An 18,260-nucleotide genomic window follows, 5' to 3' on the forward strand; every position below is an offset into this window, starting at 1 on the left:
TCCACACAACCTTGCCATACAACCTCTGAACTGTTTGTCTGTTTGTCTCCCTTGTTCTTGTTTCACTTACACCTGTGCAACTCCTGTCCTGAAAGGAAAATGTTCTAACTAGAAGGCATTTAGAGAAAGCCAAGAAGCATTTTTGTTTCAAAACAATAGGTTAAATTAAAAACTTTATTAATCTTTGCATAAATGATCAATATTTAAACTAGTTATTGAAGTTGATAACTTTCCACAACAGTTACAAAAATGAGTTGTTTGTTCAAAATAAATGACCACCTCAGAAGTCTCATGATTAAATCTGCAGTTACTCCTAGGCATAAATTACTTTCTGCTGGGTATTGCAAATGATAATTAGATGCCAAAGAGAATTTTGAGGTCAGCCAGAGTGAGCTTAGTGAAGGTCTCTCCTTTGCCTGACAGAATCTGCTGGGCAAGACCTTTCTTCCTCTTCTGGAGTTGCAGGATCTTTTCTTCTACTGTTCCTTCACAGACAAACCTAAAAAAAAAGAAAATTTAAAAAATGACAAAACAAATCCATACCATCTCAAGTGCTACAAAAAAATGTCAGTGTTATATAAACACTTCCCCAGTACACTTCAGAGGATTCCTAGAAGATTCCTCTTACTTAGAAATTATTAATTAGCCAATTATGTGACTGACAAAATACTTATCCTCCTATTTTGTCTCAAACCCAAGACAACCTCTGAACAGAAAACACCTATTCTCATATCCAACCATGACGACATTTCAACTATAAGTCTGATACACTTCAGATCTCAACTTTGGTAATCTGAAGTAAATCTGTGAAAAAATCCTGTAATTATTGCATGATAACTGATGGCACCTATTATACAAAAAACATTGTACCCAAAATAGCATTTTAGATTCCAGTCTTTGAATGTGCTGTGCATTTATAATAACCGAGTTAATCTTCAGTACTTAGTTACTGATGCTTTTTATAAAAGTCAATTTTAACACTTATTAGAAGTGCTTTATATGTTTTTTTATCAGTGATAATAGAAAGGCTCAGGCTTAGGGATCACAGGCAAAAAAATCTCCATTCAATTAAGAGAAATGGTCTGGCACCCAAGAAACCCTTGCTAGCTGTCGGGACACCAACATGCATGCAAGTGTCACACAGAACACATGAAAACATTTTTATCTCACTGCCCAAATCTCAATGCCACTGTTAGGCCTTGTGTCTAGCTCTAAGCAGAGAAACCAAGGGCTCATCTCACTGACTAAAGCCAGACAGTATATAAGCAGCAGCTCCTCATTCTGGTAAGTAAAATGCTGACCTGTGTATCACAACATCCTTCTTCTGCCCCACACGGTAAATGCGGTCACATGCCTGGTCCTCCAGAGAAGGATTCCTACAAGGTAATTAAAAAAAGTTGCCTCATTTTCCTGACTCCAGGGAATCCTGTTTTCTTCCTCTGTAGAACTAGAACTGCTCCCAGGCTACCTTACGTTTACCAGCTTGATGGTCAGCCATCATCCTGACTGTATTTCCCTTTGCCCTGGGTTCCACACAAAGACAGCTGTGTGACTGAGACCACTGGTCCATGTAGCCCCAGGCCTGGCCAACAGTTGCTACTCAGAGAAAGCTGAGTAGGTGGTAAAATGAGTGAAGCAAAAAGGCAAACCCCAGTGAAAAAGGCCATCACTCAGGAATGTTTACATATGAGGTAGGTCCATCTGATGAAGTTAGAGGGAATACTTGTTGGTGTAACTTCCATATTGTAGAAGTATCTGCTTAATGCTACTACTCAGCAGCTGGTTTCATATGAGGCATATTAGTTCGCTTTGTAAGTTCTTATGAGTAATGTTTAGTTTAAGAAAACTGTGATTTTGACTTTGATGGGACAACACAAATATTAGGAGGTTGCACAGACTCTTCTCATATGTAAAACCCAAAGGTACATTGGCTGTGCCCAGTTACTGACTATGCTCAACACCATTAATTTGTTTCAAGCCAAATTGCCTGCAGGCACTACCACACCATTTCTATTACTGCAAGAAATTAAGCCAGAGACTGCCAAGTTGCCAGTAGCATTTTGTAATACAGAGCTGCATACCTGGATTGCTGTTATTCCTCTGTTTTTTCTTGCCCCTACATAACTGTATTTCAGGGAAGTGAGAACTGGATTGACAAATCAGTATCTTGGATGAAGATCACATTAAAAACACTTTTCCCCAACTAACCACTAACCCTGACTTTAACCTACACACCTCTCTCCTAACCCAGTTGCATCAGACATTACATGCAGTGAGAAAGCAAGCAGCATGGCCTACATATCCTCTCCAAGATAGAACTTGTATTTCTCTTTACCAGTGCATATCAAGGAGAAAGAGATGGTTTCCTCCAGTCAAGTTCAGGCCAACACCTCCAGCCAGCAATGAGACCAACATTACCTTCAAAGGCCAAAAGAGAGTTAGTCACAGAGTCAGACATCTCAGCTGCTCATAGCAGGGCTAAGGACTGCTTCCCTGGCCTGAATGGATACCTGAGGCCCTTTAGGATTGTTATTGAACTCTTCCACCACATCCATCCTCTGTTTGGGATTGACAGAGCCATCCACTGTGGCGTACTTCAGCCCCAGGCGCTGCAGGTGCACAGCCACAACTTTGAGCATGCTCGTCCACTGAGAGACAACCACGCTGGAGAGAGAACAGGGAATTCACAACCAGCCCTCTGCACTGGAACAGTTTGGTCATTGCAGTGTCTCACGAAAGGGGCTACAACAACTCAGGCACCCTTCCCCACTGCAAACTGGAGCCAAGCCCCTTCACAATTCAGGAATAGAGGTGTAGTGGTAGAACTTGCTGTGGAAGGCAAATACTCAAACTTCATATAAATTGATAACTTTCACCTCTATTTTTGGATTTTACATTTTCACCTCCTAATCACAAACCTGAGTCACAACACAGCTTTTTCTGAAAAACACAAAAATCAATACCAACACCAAATTTAGATTCACTATAGCCTCACTCCAGTTTCTTGAACTAAACAGTTTGTGAGGCAGTAATTTTTTTAACAGTTTCTTGAAAGAATAAAAGCAATGTTGGTGCTCCCATTCTTATGGGGGGAATGCTTTTTGGAAAAGACTGGAAAAAAGCTTTGTATAGGTCCTCTGATCAATGCATTCCTTTATCTCTAACAGGTTCAGTTTTAATCTCTACTTTAGTGCTCCACTTCTTTTGGGTTGTGGGGTGGGTATATACTTCTCATCACAACCAAATTATTCTCAATCCTATTACTGGAGAATAGTCTTCCTGGCCTCAAGGCCTGAGATTTCTCACACATTCCCTTATATTTACACTTATCTGTATCTTAAACTCCCCTCTTTTGTCTTAAACTTTTTTTTCCTCAAGACTTCTGTTCAACTACTGCAGAACTGTCACCATTTTATCATACCACGTGTTTCGTATTCAATTATATTATTTCTGCTGTTGTCAAGAAATAGTCTGCTTCTCTCAATCACTATGACTAAAGAAAAGAACATGGTTGCTAACCTTTTCTGAGGCTCTGGGTGACTCTGAATAGTTTTCAATTCAGCCAAGAGTTGAGCTATCTGCAGGAAAAAAAAAAAATCCAAAACATTAGCCTGCTTGCTCTCATAATCCAGCTCATCCTTGGATATTCTTTATTAAAAGTAGAAAGTTATCAGAATAGCTTTTCAACTGGAATTTCTTCTGTGTTTAGAGTTTGAAGAGATTTTAATAGTCATTGGTAAGAACACTCTCCTCACAGAAAACAGGGCCAGGAAATCAAATCATACAAGCCTGTCTTACAGATTCCAACCTTCCCGTGGGAAGTTCTTACAACCTCTCCTCTTGCTGCCATCCCTTTTTTGTAGCTCATCACAATCACCATGATCTCACATGCAAGCTCTTCTGAGCTTCTGGGAATCCAGTGCTTAAGATCTTCACTTACCATTTTCCAGCAGTCACATTTTCACAGCTTCACTATAAGTACCCCTCAACGTGAGAGAAGTTGGAGCCTTCCCAGAAGGGGTTCAGCAGGCTATCAACCTATTCAGCTGATTTCATCTCAATTGGCAACTTAACCTGATCTGCAATTACCATTTAAGAGCCAAAGTGGCGAAATCCAAGCTTCACAAGGAAGGTAAGAATGCCACAACCAGAATACCTTGGTGCTCTCCCTGGTGATGTCAAAGATATCTGTTTGAAAAGCTGTGCCATTGAGGTAGACTGTTGATTTGGAATCAGGAGTCTGGAGCTCAGACAGTGTCAAAGCACCAAGCTGTTCCTCAATGGAGAGTGCAAGGCCTTCACTGTTCAAGTTAACTTGATCCAGAGCCTGTGGGAAGAAAACAAAATAATAAGGGATCACAGTCAAGCCTGAGATCCAATTCAGTACTGATCCAGTCAGCACAGCATCTGCTGAGGAAACTGGGTTTAGAGGATACTATGCAATATGAAGATAGAAAAATTAAGAAACACTACTGGATCAAAAAGTCACTTTGGACCTTTATTCTGCCCCAAAAGGGGCAGTGTATGGAAACCATGTGAGCGTAGCCATTTCCATGGTCCAGTCTCTTTAAAGACACAGCTGGCCACATAAGTCACGCTGGGTATTGCAGCATGCAGTTCCTTCAGTAGAAGGTAAACCCATATAAAACATCTTGGGCTTCAAAATAGAGTCCTAAAATTGACTCTGTTCATACTCTCATGGCTAAAAGAAACAGAGGTGTTACCAAATCTGTTAACTTGTATAAACACTTAAAAAAAAACCCCCAAAACCACAAAAGCCCCATACTACTAGAATGCAATTACCATTTTCAGTAAGGAGAGATGGCAGCAGCACTGACGGAGTCTCAAGAGCATGGACAAGACATGGACAGTACTTGAGACCTGGGAGGCACTTGGTGAGCCTGCTAGAAATTCCTTTTGACTGACTCCAAATTCTGTAACTGTCAAGGAAGACAAAACACCAAGGGCACTTGGAGGCATTTCCAAGCACTGCCCATCCACTTCCAGGAAGAGGTTCACAAAGAGGAGTCAAGAATAAACAAATTCAAATTCAAAATCAGTCAAGCAAATACCTGATTTAACATAGGAACCCATCAACCCCCAATTCAAGTAAAAAAGGTAAAAAAAAAAAAAAGGCAACAACACAAGTCAGAGTATGATACACCAGACACTAATGCTGACATATATTATCTGAGCAACTAGACCTTTATTTCAAAGAAAAATTTAGGCCCAGAAGGGTTAAAAGATTTTTCCAGAGCCACAACAATGAGAACACACTTAGAATACTAAGGTATAAGTTTTTGTAACATAGAAATCCTTAGGAAAATGTTACAAGTCCTGACCCCAGGTCTGTTTCCCCCTTCTGAGCTCTGCACTTAAGAGCCACTTCTGAAAATGTTTTGAGGGGAGGGCATGCTCAAACCTTTCTCAAAGGGGTTACCACTATCATTCTCTCTGTCTTCATTTTTCTGCTCTTGTCTCTTTAGGTACGATTGTAGTGTTGACCTGTAAAAACAAGACAAAGACACTGGGATTCACAGCAAGAAAAAAGGCAAGAGGGACCTGACCTTAGCAAGCTGATGATGCATTAAGGTAAGGAAGGTTTCATTAATCATTCAGTCACAAAAAAAAACCCGTCTTGTTTAACCCGAGTATGATCAAAACCAAAGATGCATTTTGGAAATCACAAGAGAAAACAAGTCTGCTTTTTGAGTATGAGAACACTTTTAAATATATATTTAAAAGGAAGGAAGATTCTTTACAGTGAGATGGGAAGAGCCTAGGAGAACACAAAGTGATGCCAACTTGCATTACAGCTATCTGGAGAGGCCAGCCTAATTTTTAACTGTTCAAGCAAAGATCATAATTCTCTCTTTTACAGGTGCTCACACATCATCATTTAAGAACTACTTGTTGCAATTTGAAGTCTTTGGAGTCTTAAAATTAGTGAGATTAAGTGGAAGGCTAGAATACAAAGATCATATGAGGCATGAAAACATGGGAGAAAAGAAATTAATCAGTTTTGCCTACTACCCAAACAAGCAGTGTATTTTCAAACACGCTAGACAGATAAATTGGAAGACGAAAAAAATTAACAGGAGTTTGTCCAAAAGCTCTCCTCGTCTTAAGTGAATTTCTCCTCTAATTTCCACAGCAATAAGAAACAAACTGACAAAATACCCTATTCTCTACCCACATGCATACCTGGATCTTGCAAAGAGCACATTGTATACAGATTGCTCCTCTGCTGTAAGTTTTAACTGATGCAGCTTCGTCCTACGCTGGGGCAGAGATACCTGAAGTCAGAATTCACAGGATCAGATGTATGTAATGCAAAAGTCTTAGAGAGCATCACAAACAGCAGCAATCCAAGATTTAACACAATACTCTAAGTCTCAGGAGATAGCTTTTTGTTCACTATATCTGTGTATTAATGCAGTTATGACAAAACAGACACTTGCAATAAAATCTTTATTCCAGCTCATGCAATAACAACTGCTCAACAACTACCACAGAGGGATTCATTTTTGTGTTGTTAAAGTACCTTATTTCCCTATTCAAAATCAGACAGTACAGCAAAACTATACATCTTAAAGGCTAATGACACACCTACGACTAATACTCCATTCAACAGACTGTTTATAAAAAGCAATGCAGAAAGACAATGCTCCAGCACACACCAGGTCCATTTGACATGTGGCAGCTTGGATTCTCAGATCTAGATTAGTCCAGTGATCTAGACTAAGTGGCCATCTACATGCAATTACTTGGCATATTTTTGTCTGTATGTTATTTATAATTGAAAGGTTTCATTATTTTCTTTAATTCTGCTTTCTGAGTAAGCAACCAAAGCACGCCACAGACATTTGCTTCTCTTACTCAAGAGGCTGCAGGAGATAGGAAACCCCAGCCATTAACAAATTTATGCATATAAATAACTGTCTGCTGCAGGGAAAATAATGGAATTATGGTATAGTTTTGGAGGGTAAAGTTCTTACCAGGGGCTTGCCAGCTGAATCCAGCTGATCCTTAGTTCTCTGCAGTAAGAGGCTCCTGGTTAAGAGGCTTAGCCTCTCCCCTCCCTTCCTTGTGTTGTTATCTACCTGGTACTTCCAAACTTTGTATTCATCAAAAGGAGAGCAACGTAGAAACCTGTGACAGGAAGGAACGAGACTTCATACCAAGGGAAGAAGAGCTCTCCACTTACTCTGGAGTGACCAGAACCAAATTTCTTGCTATTCCTTGCTACCAAAACAAACCACTTCCAAATGCCATAACTGCATGACCAAGGACAACTAAAACATTTCCAGTGTAATGGTGGTGATAACTTGTTTGCTTAAATGCCCTACCATCACTAATACTGTAAGAACCTGTTTCTGATTCTGTACCTATCACTTCCACTTAACCCATTATGTTTCAGGCATCACCAGCAAACAAAGGACATCCAGATGCAGAAGCACTTGCCAAAAAGCATATTCATATGTTATTTCAAAATAGCAAACTTCTTACTTGACAGTTAATTTCAATTAATTATCCAAAATTAATTTCAAATGCAAGTTCCCTCTGGTTCTCCAACACCATTTGTAAGCTTTCCCCCCTCAGCAATGAGAAGCACCTGTTTATTACTGTTCAGAGAACCTAAAGTTTTCACCCTTTCCTCCAATACTGTTGTAGCACAACACTTCAAGAAGGTCCTCCCAGGGTGCCCTGGTAAGAGGGATTAACTCATAATTAACTCATTTAACTGTTCATTAAACTTGGTTTTGTGCATACTCATCCTGAAGACAAAGGAGATCCAAGGTAATTTCCCCTTCGTTCTCCATGGAGGCAGAAAAGCTACATGCTGAACAGCAGACACATGGTCAGTCTTGTGCAACACCTTAACCACAGCCTTTGCAATCCAGTGCTAAGCATTAAATATAACTAATCCTACTACTCCACATATCTTAGAGACATCTCAAACTTAGAAACAACTTCAGCACTTCACCAGAGAAGAACTACTAAGACTGGATCCCTGTTCATGTGGTGATGTGTAGCCAGCTCACCTCAGGAGAGAGTACATGTCCAGCAAGTTGTTCTGTATTGGCGTCCCAGTGACAGCCCATCTGGCACTGGCTCTTAATTTGCACACAGCTATAGAGGTTTGAACCCGTGGGTTTTTAATATTGTGAGCTTCATCCAATATAATTCGAGCCCAAGCTACCCTGAGCAAAGGGGAACAGGGAGATGATCCACTCTGAAAGAAAAAGCAGACTATAATCTGAAGCAAAACCTAGGTTCTCTAAGGAGGCACAAGCAAACACATTTTTCCAGCATGAAGTATTTTCCTGATGTTAGTCAGCAGCAGTTTGTGCTCTTACTATCATGTAAGAAATGGTCTCCAAAAATCATCTCTTTAAACCTTCCACATTTAAAGTTTATAAGACAAAAACTAATTATTTGCCTAATCTCAATAACAATTTCTAGTATTTTGTTAGTTTTCTTGCTTTTGACATTTTATCTTCTAATGTTGTTGCTTCAAGAGGTGTTTCACATAAGTAAAGTTTTGCTATGCTGAGATGAAGGACCATATATAATTATGTTGATCTCTCAAAATTTTATAGATGCCACCTAGAAATTGCGGGAAATTCCAAGTCCTGTTTTCTTCAAGAGCTACATCTAGAGTTGGGCAGAGAGGTAGGAGACAGCAAGGGACTTCCTCTACACTGTGTAGTCATTTCAGTCAGCACTCAGCAATCAGATTATTATTTTCATAGCCCAGCCAGGGCTTCTTCAAGGCAGCATGAAAGCTGCCTCAGTCTCAGTTCACACTGACCCAGAGCCTGAGGTTTCTCGTAGTTTTGGGTGACATTAGTGCTTTAAACAACAAAGAACCTCAAACAGGAGATTCTATAACTCCTTCACCTCAAAAGGAGAATGAGATTCTCCACTGCATTCTTAAAATTACTTAAGACATTTCAACTGTCTGTATTCAATGTAGTACATTCTATAATTCTACAGAACAAATATATTGTGAATATATCTGTTCTTGCTCCACTTCACAGCACTTCCTCTCATCACTTTGCTTTTACAAAAATAATCAACAGTGGCTTATGGAAAAAAAAAAAATCAAGCTGTTGCTTAGTGTAGACATATAAGGTGCTACTTGAAACAACAATGGTTTGTAACACCTCAGAACTTTAAAGCAATTCCCTATTAACATTATGGCTTCTCACCCCCACATCATGGTCCTGAGCAGGGACTTCCCCCTCCTCTTTGGCTGTGGGAACCTCCTTGGAGAGAAGGCTGTAGGTTGTGACAACAACATCATATCCAGAAAGCCTGAATGCAAAGAAAGTAGTGATCAGGAGCAAAAGGATCAAAAAGAAAGTAGTGATCAGAACCAATAAGGAAATTATTTTGCAAGAGAGACTAAATGCATGCTGAAGAATGCATTTAAGAACAACACAGTGCTACAGGAGCTGAAACCCTGTGTTTTACAGAAAACTGAGCTCCATTGCAGTTAAACAGGAAAAATGCATCATCCCCATTTTATGGACACTGGAAGTAGACACATCAAGCTCAAGATGATGGTAAAAGCCCATGGATCAGAATGCACACCACATGGCATGAGCCCTGCTTAGAGCCTGGCACCCAGAACACTGCTCAGCATGGCCTGAAGAGGTCTACAAAATACGCTGAATCATACATACTTCTGATAAAAAATACAACTACAAAGCACAAGCATGGAAGAACCTGCCACTGACAATCTTTGCAAGCAAGAGACATATTGGAGAATATACACCTTTTGTTTTGCTATCAGAAGCAACAACAGACCTCCACCAGAACCACTAAGCATGGGCACAGGCCATAAACGTTTTACTAAATACACCTTGACAGCACACATCAGCCTGACTTTCTGGACCTCCCACATTTCAATACTTCACATTCTCCCATCATTCTACATCCACTTTCATTTCAACTTTGAGAAACACAACCTCTTGCTAAATAGTATTTTTCTTTTTATGATCATATTTATGGTTTAACACTTACACCTCTGCATGCTTATCTCGATTTGCCCCGTGGTACAGATAGACCCTCAGTTTGCCAAAGGCCACACGTCTCTCAATCTCTTTCTTCCAGTGATGGATCAAGGAAGCAGGACAAATGACTAAAGTGCCATGGGAAGGCATAACAGTGAAGTCTAAAAGAAAATATTGTGGACAGTTTTCAATGTCTTCACATTAGACTAGAATAAAGACAGAATTTTTGGAAATTTGCAGTTGAGAAGAGTGCCCAACCAATTCCATGACGATACAGACATTACAGACTATGGACACAGAAGCAATACTCTTTAAAAAAGCACTAACATCACCTGTATCTGTAGACAAGATAAAAGTAATCTTTAGGGGACAGCTAGAAAGAGAAAAGATCAGCTACAGAGAGGTGAGTAGTAACTGTTTGAAGTACCCATGAAAACTATGCATATGTTTTAAAAACTATGAAATCTTTTCAAACCTAGCATATGCTAGCTTTAACTATTTCAGGAAAACAGTAAAAAAAAAATCTCCAAACAGTATAAAGTAATGGGTTGGAAAATCCTACACATCCAATGGGAGACAAAAATGACCCTGATCAGAGAAAGACCATGCAAGGAGGCACAGTAAAATTTAGCCAAATGAAAGCTTCCTGCAGAAGGAAAGTGAGCACAGATACAGTGTGTTGTTCTACAACCCCTTAACCTGTAAGGCTTTAGGCACTTCAGATGGCACTTTCATCATCATGTATGTGCTGTAGGAGGGAAAAAAATCTGTACCATTTTTGGATAGCCATATTTCTATTGTCTCCTTTCTTTTCTCTGTCTTCAGCTGCTTCTGGGCCAGAATGAGAGCAATCATCGTTAGAGTTTTCCCCAAGCCCATGTCATCCGCTGCAAAAAGACGCACACAAGTTATCAACTGCAGAAATGAGTGCCCTGGATCTACACTGAGGAATATACTACAACAAAGTGTCCTGGGGAACCCAGAAAATCAAAAATATACAGATGAAAATTTCAGGGTACAATTTAGTAATTGGTTAATACCTGTACTTGTTAATAAGGCACAAAAACCAAGCCCTTTTGACATATCTACAAAATATTCAGTTATTGGCCCCCAAGTAAGTTACATGCAAACCTTTCTTCCCATAGATCTGCCCCACAAAATCCACTTTGCCATTCTGTTGCTCACCCAAAATTCCTCCACATGGCTTCTGACTCTCTCTCCAGAGGAGCCATGCGAGCGCCTGTTTCTGGTGCTGCAGCAGTGGGACCTGAGGGGTGAGTGAGACACAGGATTTGAAGGAAACACCTGGCAAAATCTAGACACTTCTGCTTCCTGTACCAATTGTCACATTCAACTGTTTTACTACAATCCAACTAAAAGGAGTTTACCTACCTGTTCTCCTTCCAGACAAGCTGGGATACCCAAGGTAAGCAACTTCTGCAGACAGACGGTCAGCAGTACCACAGATGTGTCTTCCTAAGGTTTCCTGCACTAACCAGCCTAACGCCTCAGAGTGCTCTCAGAAAGCAGATAACGATGGCTTGTTCAGCTGGAAAATCCACCCCAGACTACCTTGCTTACCACACCAACCACCATCAAGGAAAGGGATTGAGAACACTTCCACTTTTCTCACCGAGTCTAAGACCCCTACAGACTCCTGAAACAGGAAGAGGGATTACATACTGCCACTATAGGACATGCAGTGGCCTTCCCCACCACTGAAAAGGTCCCAAGGCAATGTGATAAGTGACACAACATATATGCACCTACATACCATCCTGCATGTGCCTTTGCTGCAATACCTTGCATATAATCTCAAAGAGATCAGAACTACTCTGGAGTCCATCACATTCCATGAATGCAATCACCTGCAAACCTTTTTGGAAAGATTACTTGTCACAGGGACATTCTTCTTTCTCTCAGGATTTTTTCATAGAGCAGCACAGCAGAAAGAAAGAGAAAATTTCTATTTCTGCTCCTTGTTTTCCCATGTGGAATGTTTTTGGAGAATGGTCTACCTGGGGTGACTGCTTGATTGGATTCTGGTGAGGATTGTTTGAGCCTGATGGCCAATCCAATCCACCTGTGTCTGGACTCTCTCGAGAGGAGGGTCATCAGTTGTGAGTTAGATATGTAGTAAGAAAGAATAAGTACATAGTTTTAGTATCTCCTTTAAATAGTATATTAATGTATTATAGTAAAATAAAGAAATCATTCAGCCTTCTGATCTGGAGTCAGATATCATAATTTCTTCCTACTGGGTTTGCCTGAATTTACAGTAATTAATTCTTATAGCTCACCAGGAAGAATGAACAATGAGGTTCTCAGCCTGTTCCTCACACCTCTGTTCTGCCAGACATGTACAAACCACACAAATGGAATGTAATTAGAGTATCTCCTTCCAGCAGGATGCAAAGTATATTGAAGTGGGAAAGAAGGAATGCTCTACGGTACTACTCAGAGGTTATGATTTATTCGTCAGCATGACAGCTTCCATCCTTGCCAACCCACCTTCAGTCCAGAGGGATCTTCAGCTGCTGTCTCCTCTGTTGGACAAGATTCTAGAGATTTGTGAAGATGATTAATAGCCTCAAATGTGGCACTGTGTACAGTCCTGATTTGGTCGTCTGTCATTCTTCCCCCATACAGATTCTGCACACCAACACTCACTGCAAAGATACAGTACCAGAGATATGTTTATAACGCTAACTTTCCCAAACAGACCTTTCACCTCAGAGATTGACTTCAATGCCTACAGATGCCTGAGGGACAGCATGCAGCAACAAAACGGGCTTAGTACTCTCACATGTATTCACAAATTGCAGGACTATTTCAGAAATAGTACTCAACAGGGTCCTCTGTAATGGCAAAGTCTTTCTATACTTACTTCCAAAACTTTGGCCACTGGAACCCAAAGTAGCAGCAGCCAAGGGGTGACTGTGTGAGCCTGCAGAGGCCTTTGCTGTAGGATCCTGGAGCTGGAGAGGTGTTATCAACTTTGTACCACCTGGCCTGCCAACTGGGTTACAAAAAGACTCTTCACAGCAGCTGCTGCTTGTGCTATCCTGCCCTTAAGGAGAAAAGGAATCACAGGCTGAAAAGGTTGCACAGAGAACCTTGGAGCCTTGCTCTACAGCCCAGAGAAGAGCCTATTTTGCCCAATAGTATGCTTACAAAATACTGTGGTGACACCAGTTTAATAGCAGATTATCACATCACCTGAGTCACTGCAACTACCAACGTGTGTTCTTGGCCTGCTGCTGTGACAGACATTGTGTCCAGCTGCAGCCTCAGTGTGTGGTTTACAGCAACACAGTGAACCCTGCATCTGTGATCAGAGTAGCACAGACAATGTCAGTTTTGCACCCAGATGATTCATTAATTTTGAAGGCATCTCTTGTCAAAATTTTGGACATAAAAACTATTGAAACATCCAAGAACAAATGGACTAAGTGAGCTCATAAGCTATTCTTTCTCAGGAATGGCACACTGGAAGCTGCTCATTTTGAATCTGGTAACTGGGATATTCAGTGACAACAACATGCATGAACAGCACAGTTCCATAATGCAACAGGGAGTTAACCATTCATTGGCATATTCTCAGAGATACCGCCTCAGTCACATAGCCAAAGCTGGAAACCTAGATCCTAATGGTGTGAGGAAATTCCCTTGAGAAGGCACTACATTATGGAGGGAACATTTGAATTGTTCCATTCATCTGCTCCCAGACATGTATTTTGCAATTAACACTTTTTTATCTTCAGTAAATCCCAACAGACAAACATTTTATAGACCACAGGCCATATATAAGTATATGCTAAATTCCTCCATATTAACAACTATTTTAAGACAAACTGTTTTGTAAATGTCTTGAGCAAAAAAAAAAAAAAAAAGAGCCCTACCTTTTTCACTAGTATCTGCTGTTGAAATGCTAAGAGCACTGAGTGCAGCTTCCAAATCCTGCACTTGCTTTAATAACCGCTGCCCTTTATCTGGCAGCATCTGAACGTTCACTGTAGCCAATGTACTCTGCAAAAAAGAAAGAAACCAAAACTTGTGTGGTCACCAAGCTCTCTGCCAACACAGAATAATCAGGTCAGAAGTCTAAAAATAACTAATCGTATCCCATTTTCATTTTGATACTGTTCTGTAGTCTCCAAAAGCTTTCAAGTGCCATTCAGTGCAATTAAACAGTTTTTAGCAGAAAATAAACTAACCATTAGTTTTCTTTAGAAAACTAACTAGTTTTCTTTAGAAAACTAACCATTCGTGTTTCATTAGAAAATATGGAAGGACACAGGGACTCCTCCTTTTTATGAAACAGGCAGTCAGGCGAGTCAGACAAACTTAACATCTCCCAAAACAGCCACAACATTTAACTTACTTGCACCTTTCTTTCTATGCTTACACAAACAGTTCTGACTTTATTTCGAGGTTCTGTTCTAAATGCTAGACAAACAGGGGGGTTCATAATGAAAACTGTAAAACAGTGATTGGCAATTACTGAAAAAAAGGCAAACAGGCAGGTAATTTATTTCACCCTAGAGTAAGCTTTCATAACTGGATCACTTCTACTGCACAAGGCCAAGAGAGGCTACCAGAAACAGCCATGTTATTTATAAAGGTAAAACTGGCTGTGCAGTATTCCATTTTATGCAAATTACTTTCCGGGTAAAAGACAAGACACAACCTCAGGTGGGTCAAAACTGAGCATCCCCAAAGGCAGAAGATTGTACTACCTTAGAAGTAATTGGTGTGTAGCTGCTTAATACAACCAGTGTGTACAAAGGCTGAACTCCCTCCCATGCCGCATCTTCCTAAACCCCATTTTGACTTTCTGTTGTAAGGAGACATCACATTCTGTCACGAGTAAGGGAAGTCACCTTGAAAACAGAACAATACACTCCCCAAATAATAGATGCAATAAATGACCTTTTTCTGTTTCAGCTGGACTAGAAGATGGTTATGAAGCACTTTAGGGTCCTGGGGTCCTTCCATGTGATGTGATGCTGCTGCTCCTGGCAAAGGTGTCCCCTGCACACTCTTTCCTGATGGAATCTCAACTGATTTTTCAGGTTTACTTTCACCTGATGAGGAACAAACAAATTGCTCTTCATCACTGTCACTGCCAGAGGTGTCACCAGGAGGCTCTGGCAGCCCTGGCTCAAGTTGTGCCTTGGGCAGCTCTGCCTCTGCCCCTCCCATCAGGGCAGCACACTTGAATGCTGACTGTGCTCCTGCTGAGGAAGGGGCGTCTTCCTTAGACACTGGCATCATGTCATCATTCTTCTGCCCAGTGTAATCTTTCTTTCTTGTTTCTTTATCCCTACAACTTTTTAAGCTTTTTTCTCCAAGCTGCTCCTCTCCTGGAGGCTTGGTACTTGTACTTTGCTTTCCAAGACTTAGTGGGAAGAGTTTTGATCTTGCGCCTGGCTCCTTGTCCACACAATCAGAAAGCTTCTTGGATTCCCTGCCACTGCCACCATATTTCTCTTCCTCTGAAAGTGTATTTTCCCCATTCCCGGTCTCAAAAAGGCAAAGTTTAGATTCAGACACTGTAGTCCCCTGAAGTTCTAGATCACTTCTACTTCCTGTGGATGACTGCCTTTTATTTTTCAGCTCTTCTAGAGATACTGTCTCTGTGAAGGAATCAGAGATTAAATTTTTTTCTTTACATGATACCAGCACACTCTCATTCTCTGCTTTAGCTCCTTTTGCTTTACTTTCCTCTCCATTTACTTGCTTCATTTGTTTCCAGGATGATGGTGCACGATTCTTGTCTAGCACTTTGAATGGGTTTCTCTGTCTTGTGGGGTTGAAGAAAGGTGCTGTTCTGGGCTGGGATTCCAAGGGTTTTGAGACTTTGGTAGCTTTTGGATCCTACAATATGTACATGTCAGTAAATGGCTAGTGTACAAATTATTAAAGCATGTTAATAACACACACAACCTGATCACATCAAGCAAGACTTCATCCTCTACCAAGATCATCTTTCCTATTTTTTTAACAGAACCAGGATAACATTTCATAAGAAATCCAAAACAAAATGGCTGGTTTTCTACTTTCTTTGCCATTCCCACTGTTTTTTGGGATCAAGTCCTGTAGCACAATCTCTAGAAAAGAGGACAGCCAGGAATCAAATCCAAGCTTCTAAGACTGAAGAATAGTGAGTACTTCACACAACTTAGAGACATCTCACCTAGAGGACAGCAGGCCTGACACACTTTTCAAGGTGGAAAACATAAAATCTCCCACTAAGTAGTCTCAGAGGTGATTATGGTATATGGAATGAAAAGTCACACCAGAATAAGGCAATACTATAATACAAACACTCTTACCTGCCATGGGACGCTCCCACACCATTTCTTCCTATTCAACTTACTCTTGAGGCACCGATAAAACAACCTACCAAGGATTAAAACAAGATTTCAATCCCAAGAGCCAGTAAAAAAGCTCTAAGCATTATTTTAAAAGTACTTTGCACCAGAGACCATCACAGCCAAATTCTACTAATCTGCACTTAACATTCAGACCTTTGCATAAAAAAAGGCCATGAACACTGGCAACAGTGCTTTTTACAGGAGTAGTGTTCTCTGAATAAAGATTCCTAGGGTTTGGGTTTTTTTTTTTTTTAATTTTAGCGATAGAAGAGTAACTGCTCAGGCAAAAATACTGTCTATGTTTAGAGCCTTAGATTTCAAGGTGCAAGGAAACAGCTCTTCTTTTACTTACACTGCACAGGCCACCTCATCTTTATAGCAACTTAGGGACAGAAATACTTTGGATGTGATTTCTTTTTTAAACTAACAGCCAACCTGGACTGCTGCAAATACTTTATCAGAACTAATATTGTGGAATCTGACGCTAAGTTTGGATGAATCCAACCACAGAGCCATGTTCAATTCTGTTAAAAACAAACATTATCTGATGACCCAGGTTTATACTATTAGACATAACTGCTAACAAAAGTGGCAAACATTTGGAAACAGGGTAAGTGCAGGCCTGAAGGCTCAATGACTCTTCAGTTTTAGAAGGAAACCAAGTTCTCTCTGGTTCTCTGGCACCATTAGTTTCAATATGTGCAATAAACCCTGTTTTCACTTTGAATGACTTGTAGTTCGACTCTCTCACTCCTTCATAAACTATAAAGACAGCTAAGATGCTCCTGATCCTAAGAAAAACAATCTTTATTTTTAAGAGGCAACAGCCTGCAAAGTAAGCCTTCAAAGACGCCATAAAAATGAGATACTCTAAATAAGAGCCCTCCTTTTCCCACAAAACACAGGTACAGCTTAGGTGGACGTTAAATCCTCACTACAGAAAAACTACTTAAATCACAGGATTCAAGTTTTTCTGACATAAACTTGTAAAAACTATATGATCATTAGTCAGAATCGGTTTGAGAAGATTATTTTAAGCACTGAACATAGGCTTTACCCGTTTGAAGGCAGACATACGCTTTTTAAAAACTTTGAGGAACTTACTGGTATTCATCTCTGTCCGGCTGCTGAACCAGGACTTGTAGCTCCACCACGCACCCCTCATGGATCAAGCAGTGAGAAGCAGGAACCCTGAAAGGAGGAAAGGAGAAGCGGAAGAATACAGACAAGACGAACTGCCCAGGGGACTGCCATCGCAACGCAATCACTTGCGACAAAACAAAGGCTACATAAGAAAACAAGTTTGCGACTGCTGACACAACAGTGAACTTCCCTCAGGACAGCCAAGTGTGCCCCTGTCCCATCGGCCCCCTCCTGCCGCCCCTGCCCTGCACCTACGGCGCTGGGAGGACGAAGCCGCAGGCAGCGGGGCCCTGCGTCCCGCACACGTATAAGCTCTTCCCTTTGTTGGGCCCATCGCGGACGACCGTTTTCAGGAAGCAGAGGGACCCTGAGGAGCGGAGAAGAGCGGAACGGGTCAGGCCGAGCCCCCCAGCACACCACCCCGCACGGGAGCCCGACCGCCCCTCACCGTGCTCGGAGCACAGCACTGCCTCCATGGCCGGGCAGTGCGACCGCACCCGCCCTTTGAACCGGCCAATCCTGCCGGGCCGGCGCTACCACCAATCAGCGCGGGGCAAGGGCGGGGCAGCCAATCGCCGCAGCGCTGCGCTCCCCTCGCGCATAGCCCTCGCGCGCCCGGGGGCGGGAACGGGCGGGAGGGGAGATGCGAAGGGGGCGTGGCCTCAGGCCCGCCGCGGTGGCATACTCGGAGCGGAGGGAGCCGTATTCCACCCGG

The 18,260-nt window shown here is 41.4% G+C and overlaps 1 protein-coding gene across 3 annotated transcripts; it reads right to left on the reverse strand.

Annotated features, from left to right (window-relative positions):
- Positions 1-156: 156 nt before the first annotated feature.
- Positions 157-18,044, reverse strand: TTF2 (transcription termination factor 2). Of its 3 annotated transcripts, XM_021549041.3 has the most exons (23): positions 17,994-18,044; positions 17,801-17,912; positions 17,507-17,593; positions 16,361-16,427; positions 14,955-15,902; positions 13,925-14,051; positions 12,910-13,092; positions 12,534-12,691; positions 11,208-11,289; positions 10,796-10,909; positions 10,033-10,183; positions 9,216-9,321; positions 8,046-8,236; positions 6,999-7,152; positions 6,205-6,296; positions 5,423-5,505; positions 4,804-4,940; positions 4,157-4,327; positions 3,520-3,578; positions 2,511-2,664; positions 2,336-2,418; positions 1,302-1,376; positions 157-499 (listed from the first exon to the last, which is right to left on the reverse strand). In XM_021549041.3, exons 1-23 carry the CDS (start codon positions 18,019-18,021, stop codon positions 355-357), a joined length of 3,507 nt encoding a protein of 1,168 aa, XP_021404716.1. In that variant the 5' UTR covers positions 18,022-18,044; the 3' UTR covers positions 157-354. The 3 variants fall into 3 exon arrangements, with proteins under 3 accessions (XP_021404716.1, XP_085427683.1, XP_077637344.1); XM_085571557.1 differs by lacking the exon at positions 14,955-15,902; XM_077781218.2 differs by having other exon boundaries at positions 17,801-18,044.
- Between the last annotated feature and the right edge of the window lie 216 nt (positions 18,045-18,260).

The sequence above is a fragment of the Lonchura striata genome, chromosome 1, assembly GCF_050655825.1.
Source record: "Lonchura striata isolate lonStrDom1 chromosome 1, ASM5065582v1, whole genome shotgun sequence".
Classification (NCBI taxonomy): domain Eukaryota; kingdom Metazoa; phylum Chordata; class Aves; order Passeriformes; family Estrildidae; genus Lonchura; species Lonchura striata.

Excerpts from the sequence above, each read along its gene's own strand:
- TTF2 (XM_077781218.2), bottom strand. The coding sequence starts at position 18,021 with ATGGAGGCAGTGCTGTGCTCCGAGCACGGTGAGGGGCGGTCGGGCTCC. Across the intron at positions 14,052-14,954 it reads TCCAGCTGAAACAGAAAAAG|AGTACATTGGCTACAGTGAA; the intron begins GTCATTTATTGC and ends TCTTTTTTGCAG. Across the intron at positions 500-1,301 it reads AAGGATGTTGTGATACACAG|GTTTGTCTGTGAAGGAACAG; the intron begins GTCAGCATTTTA and ends CTTTTTTTTTAG.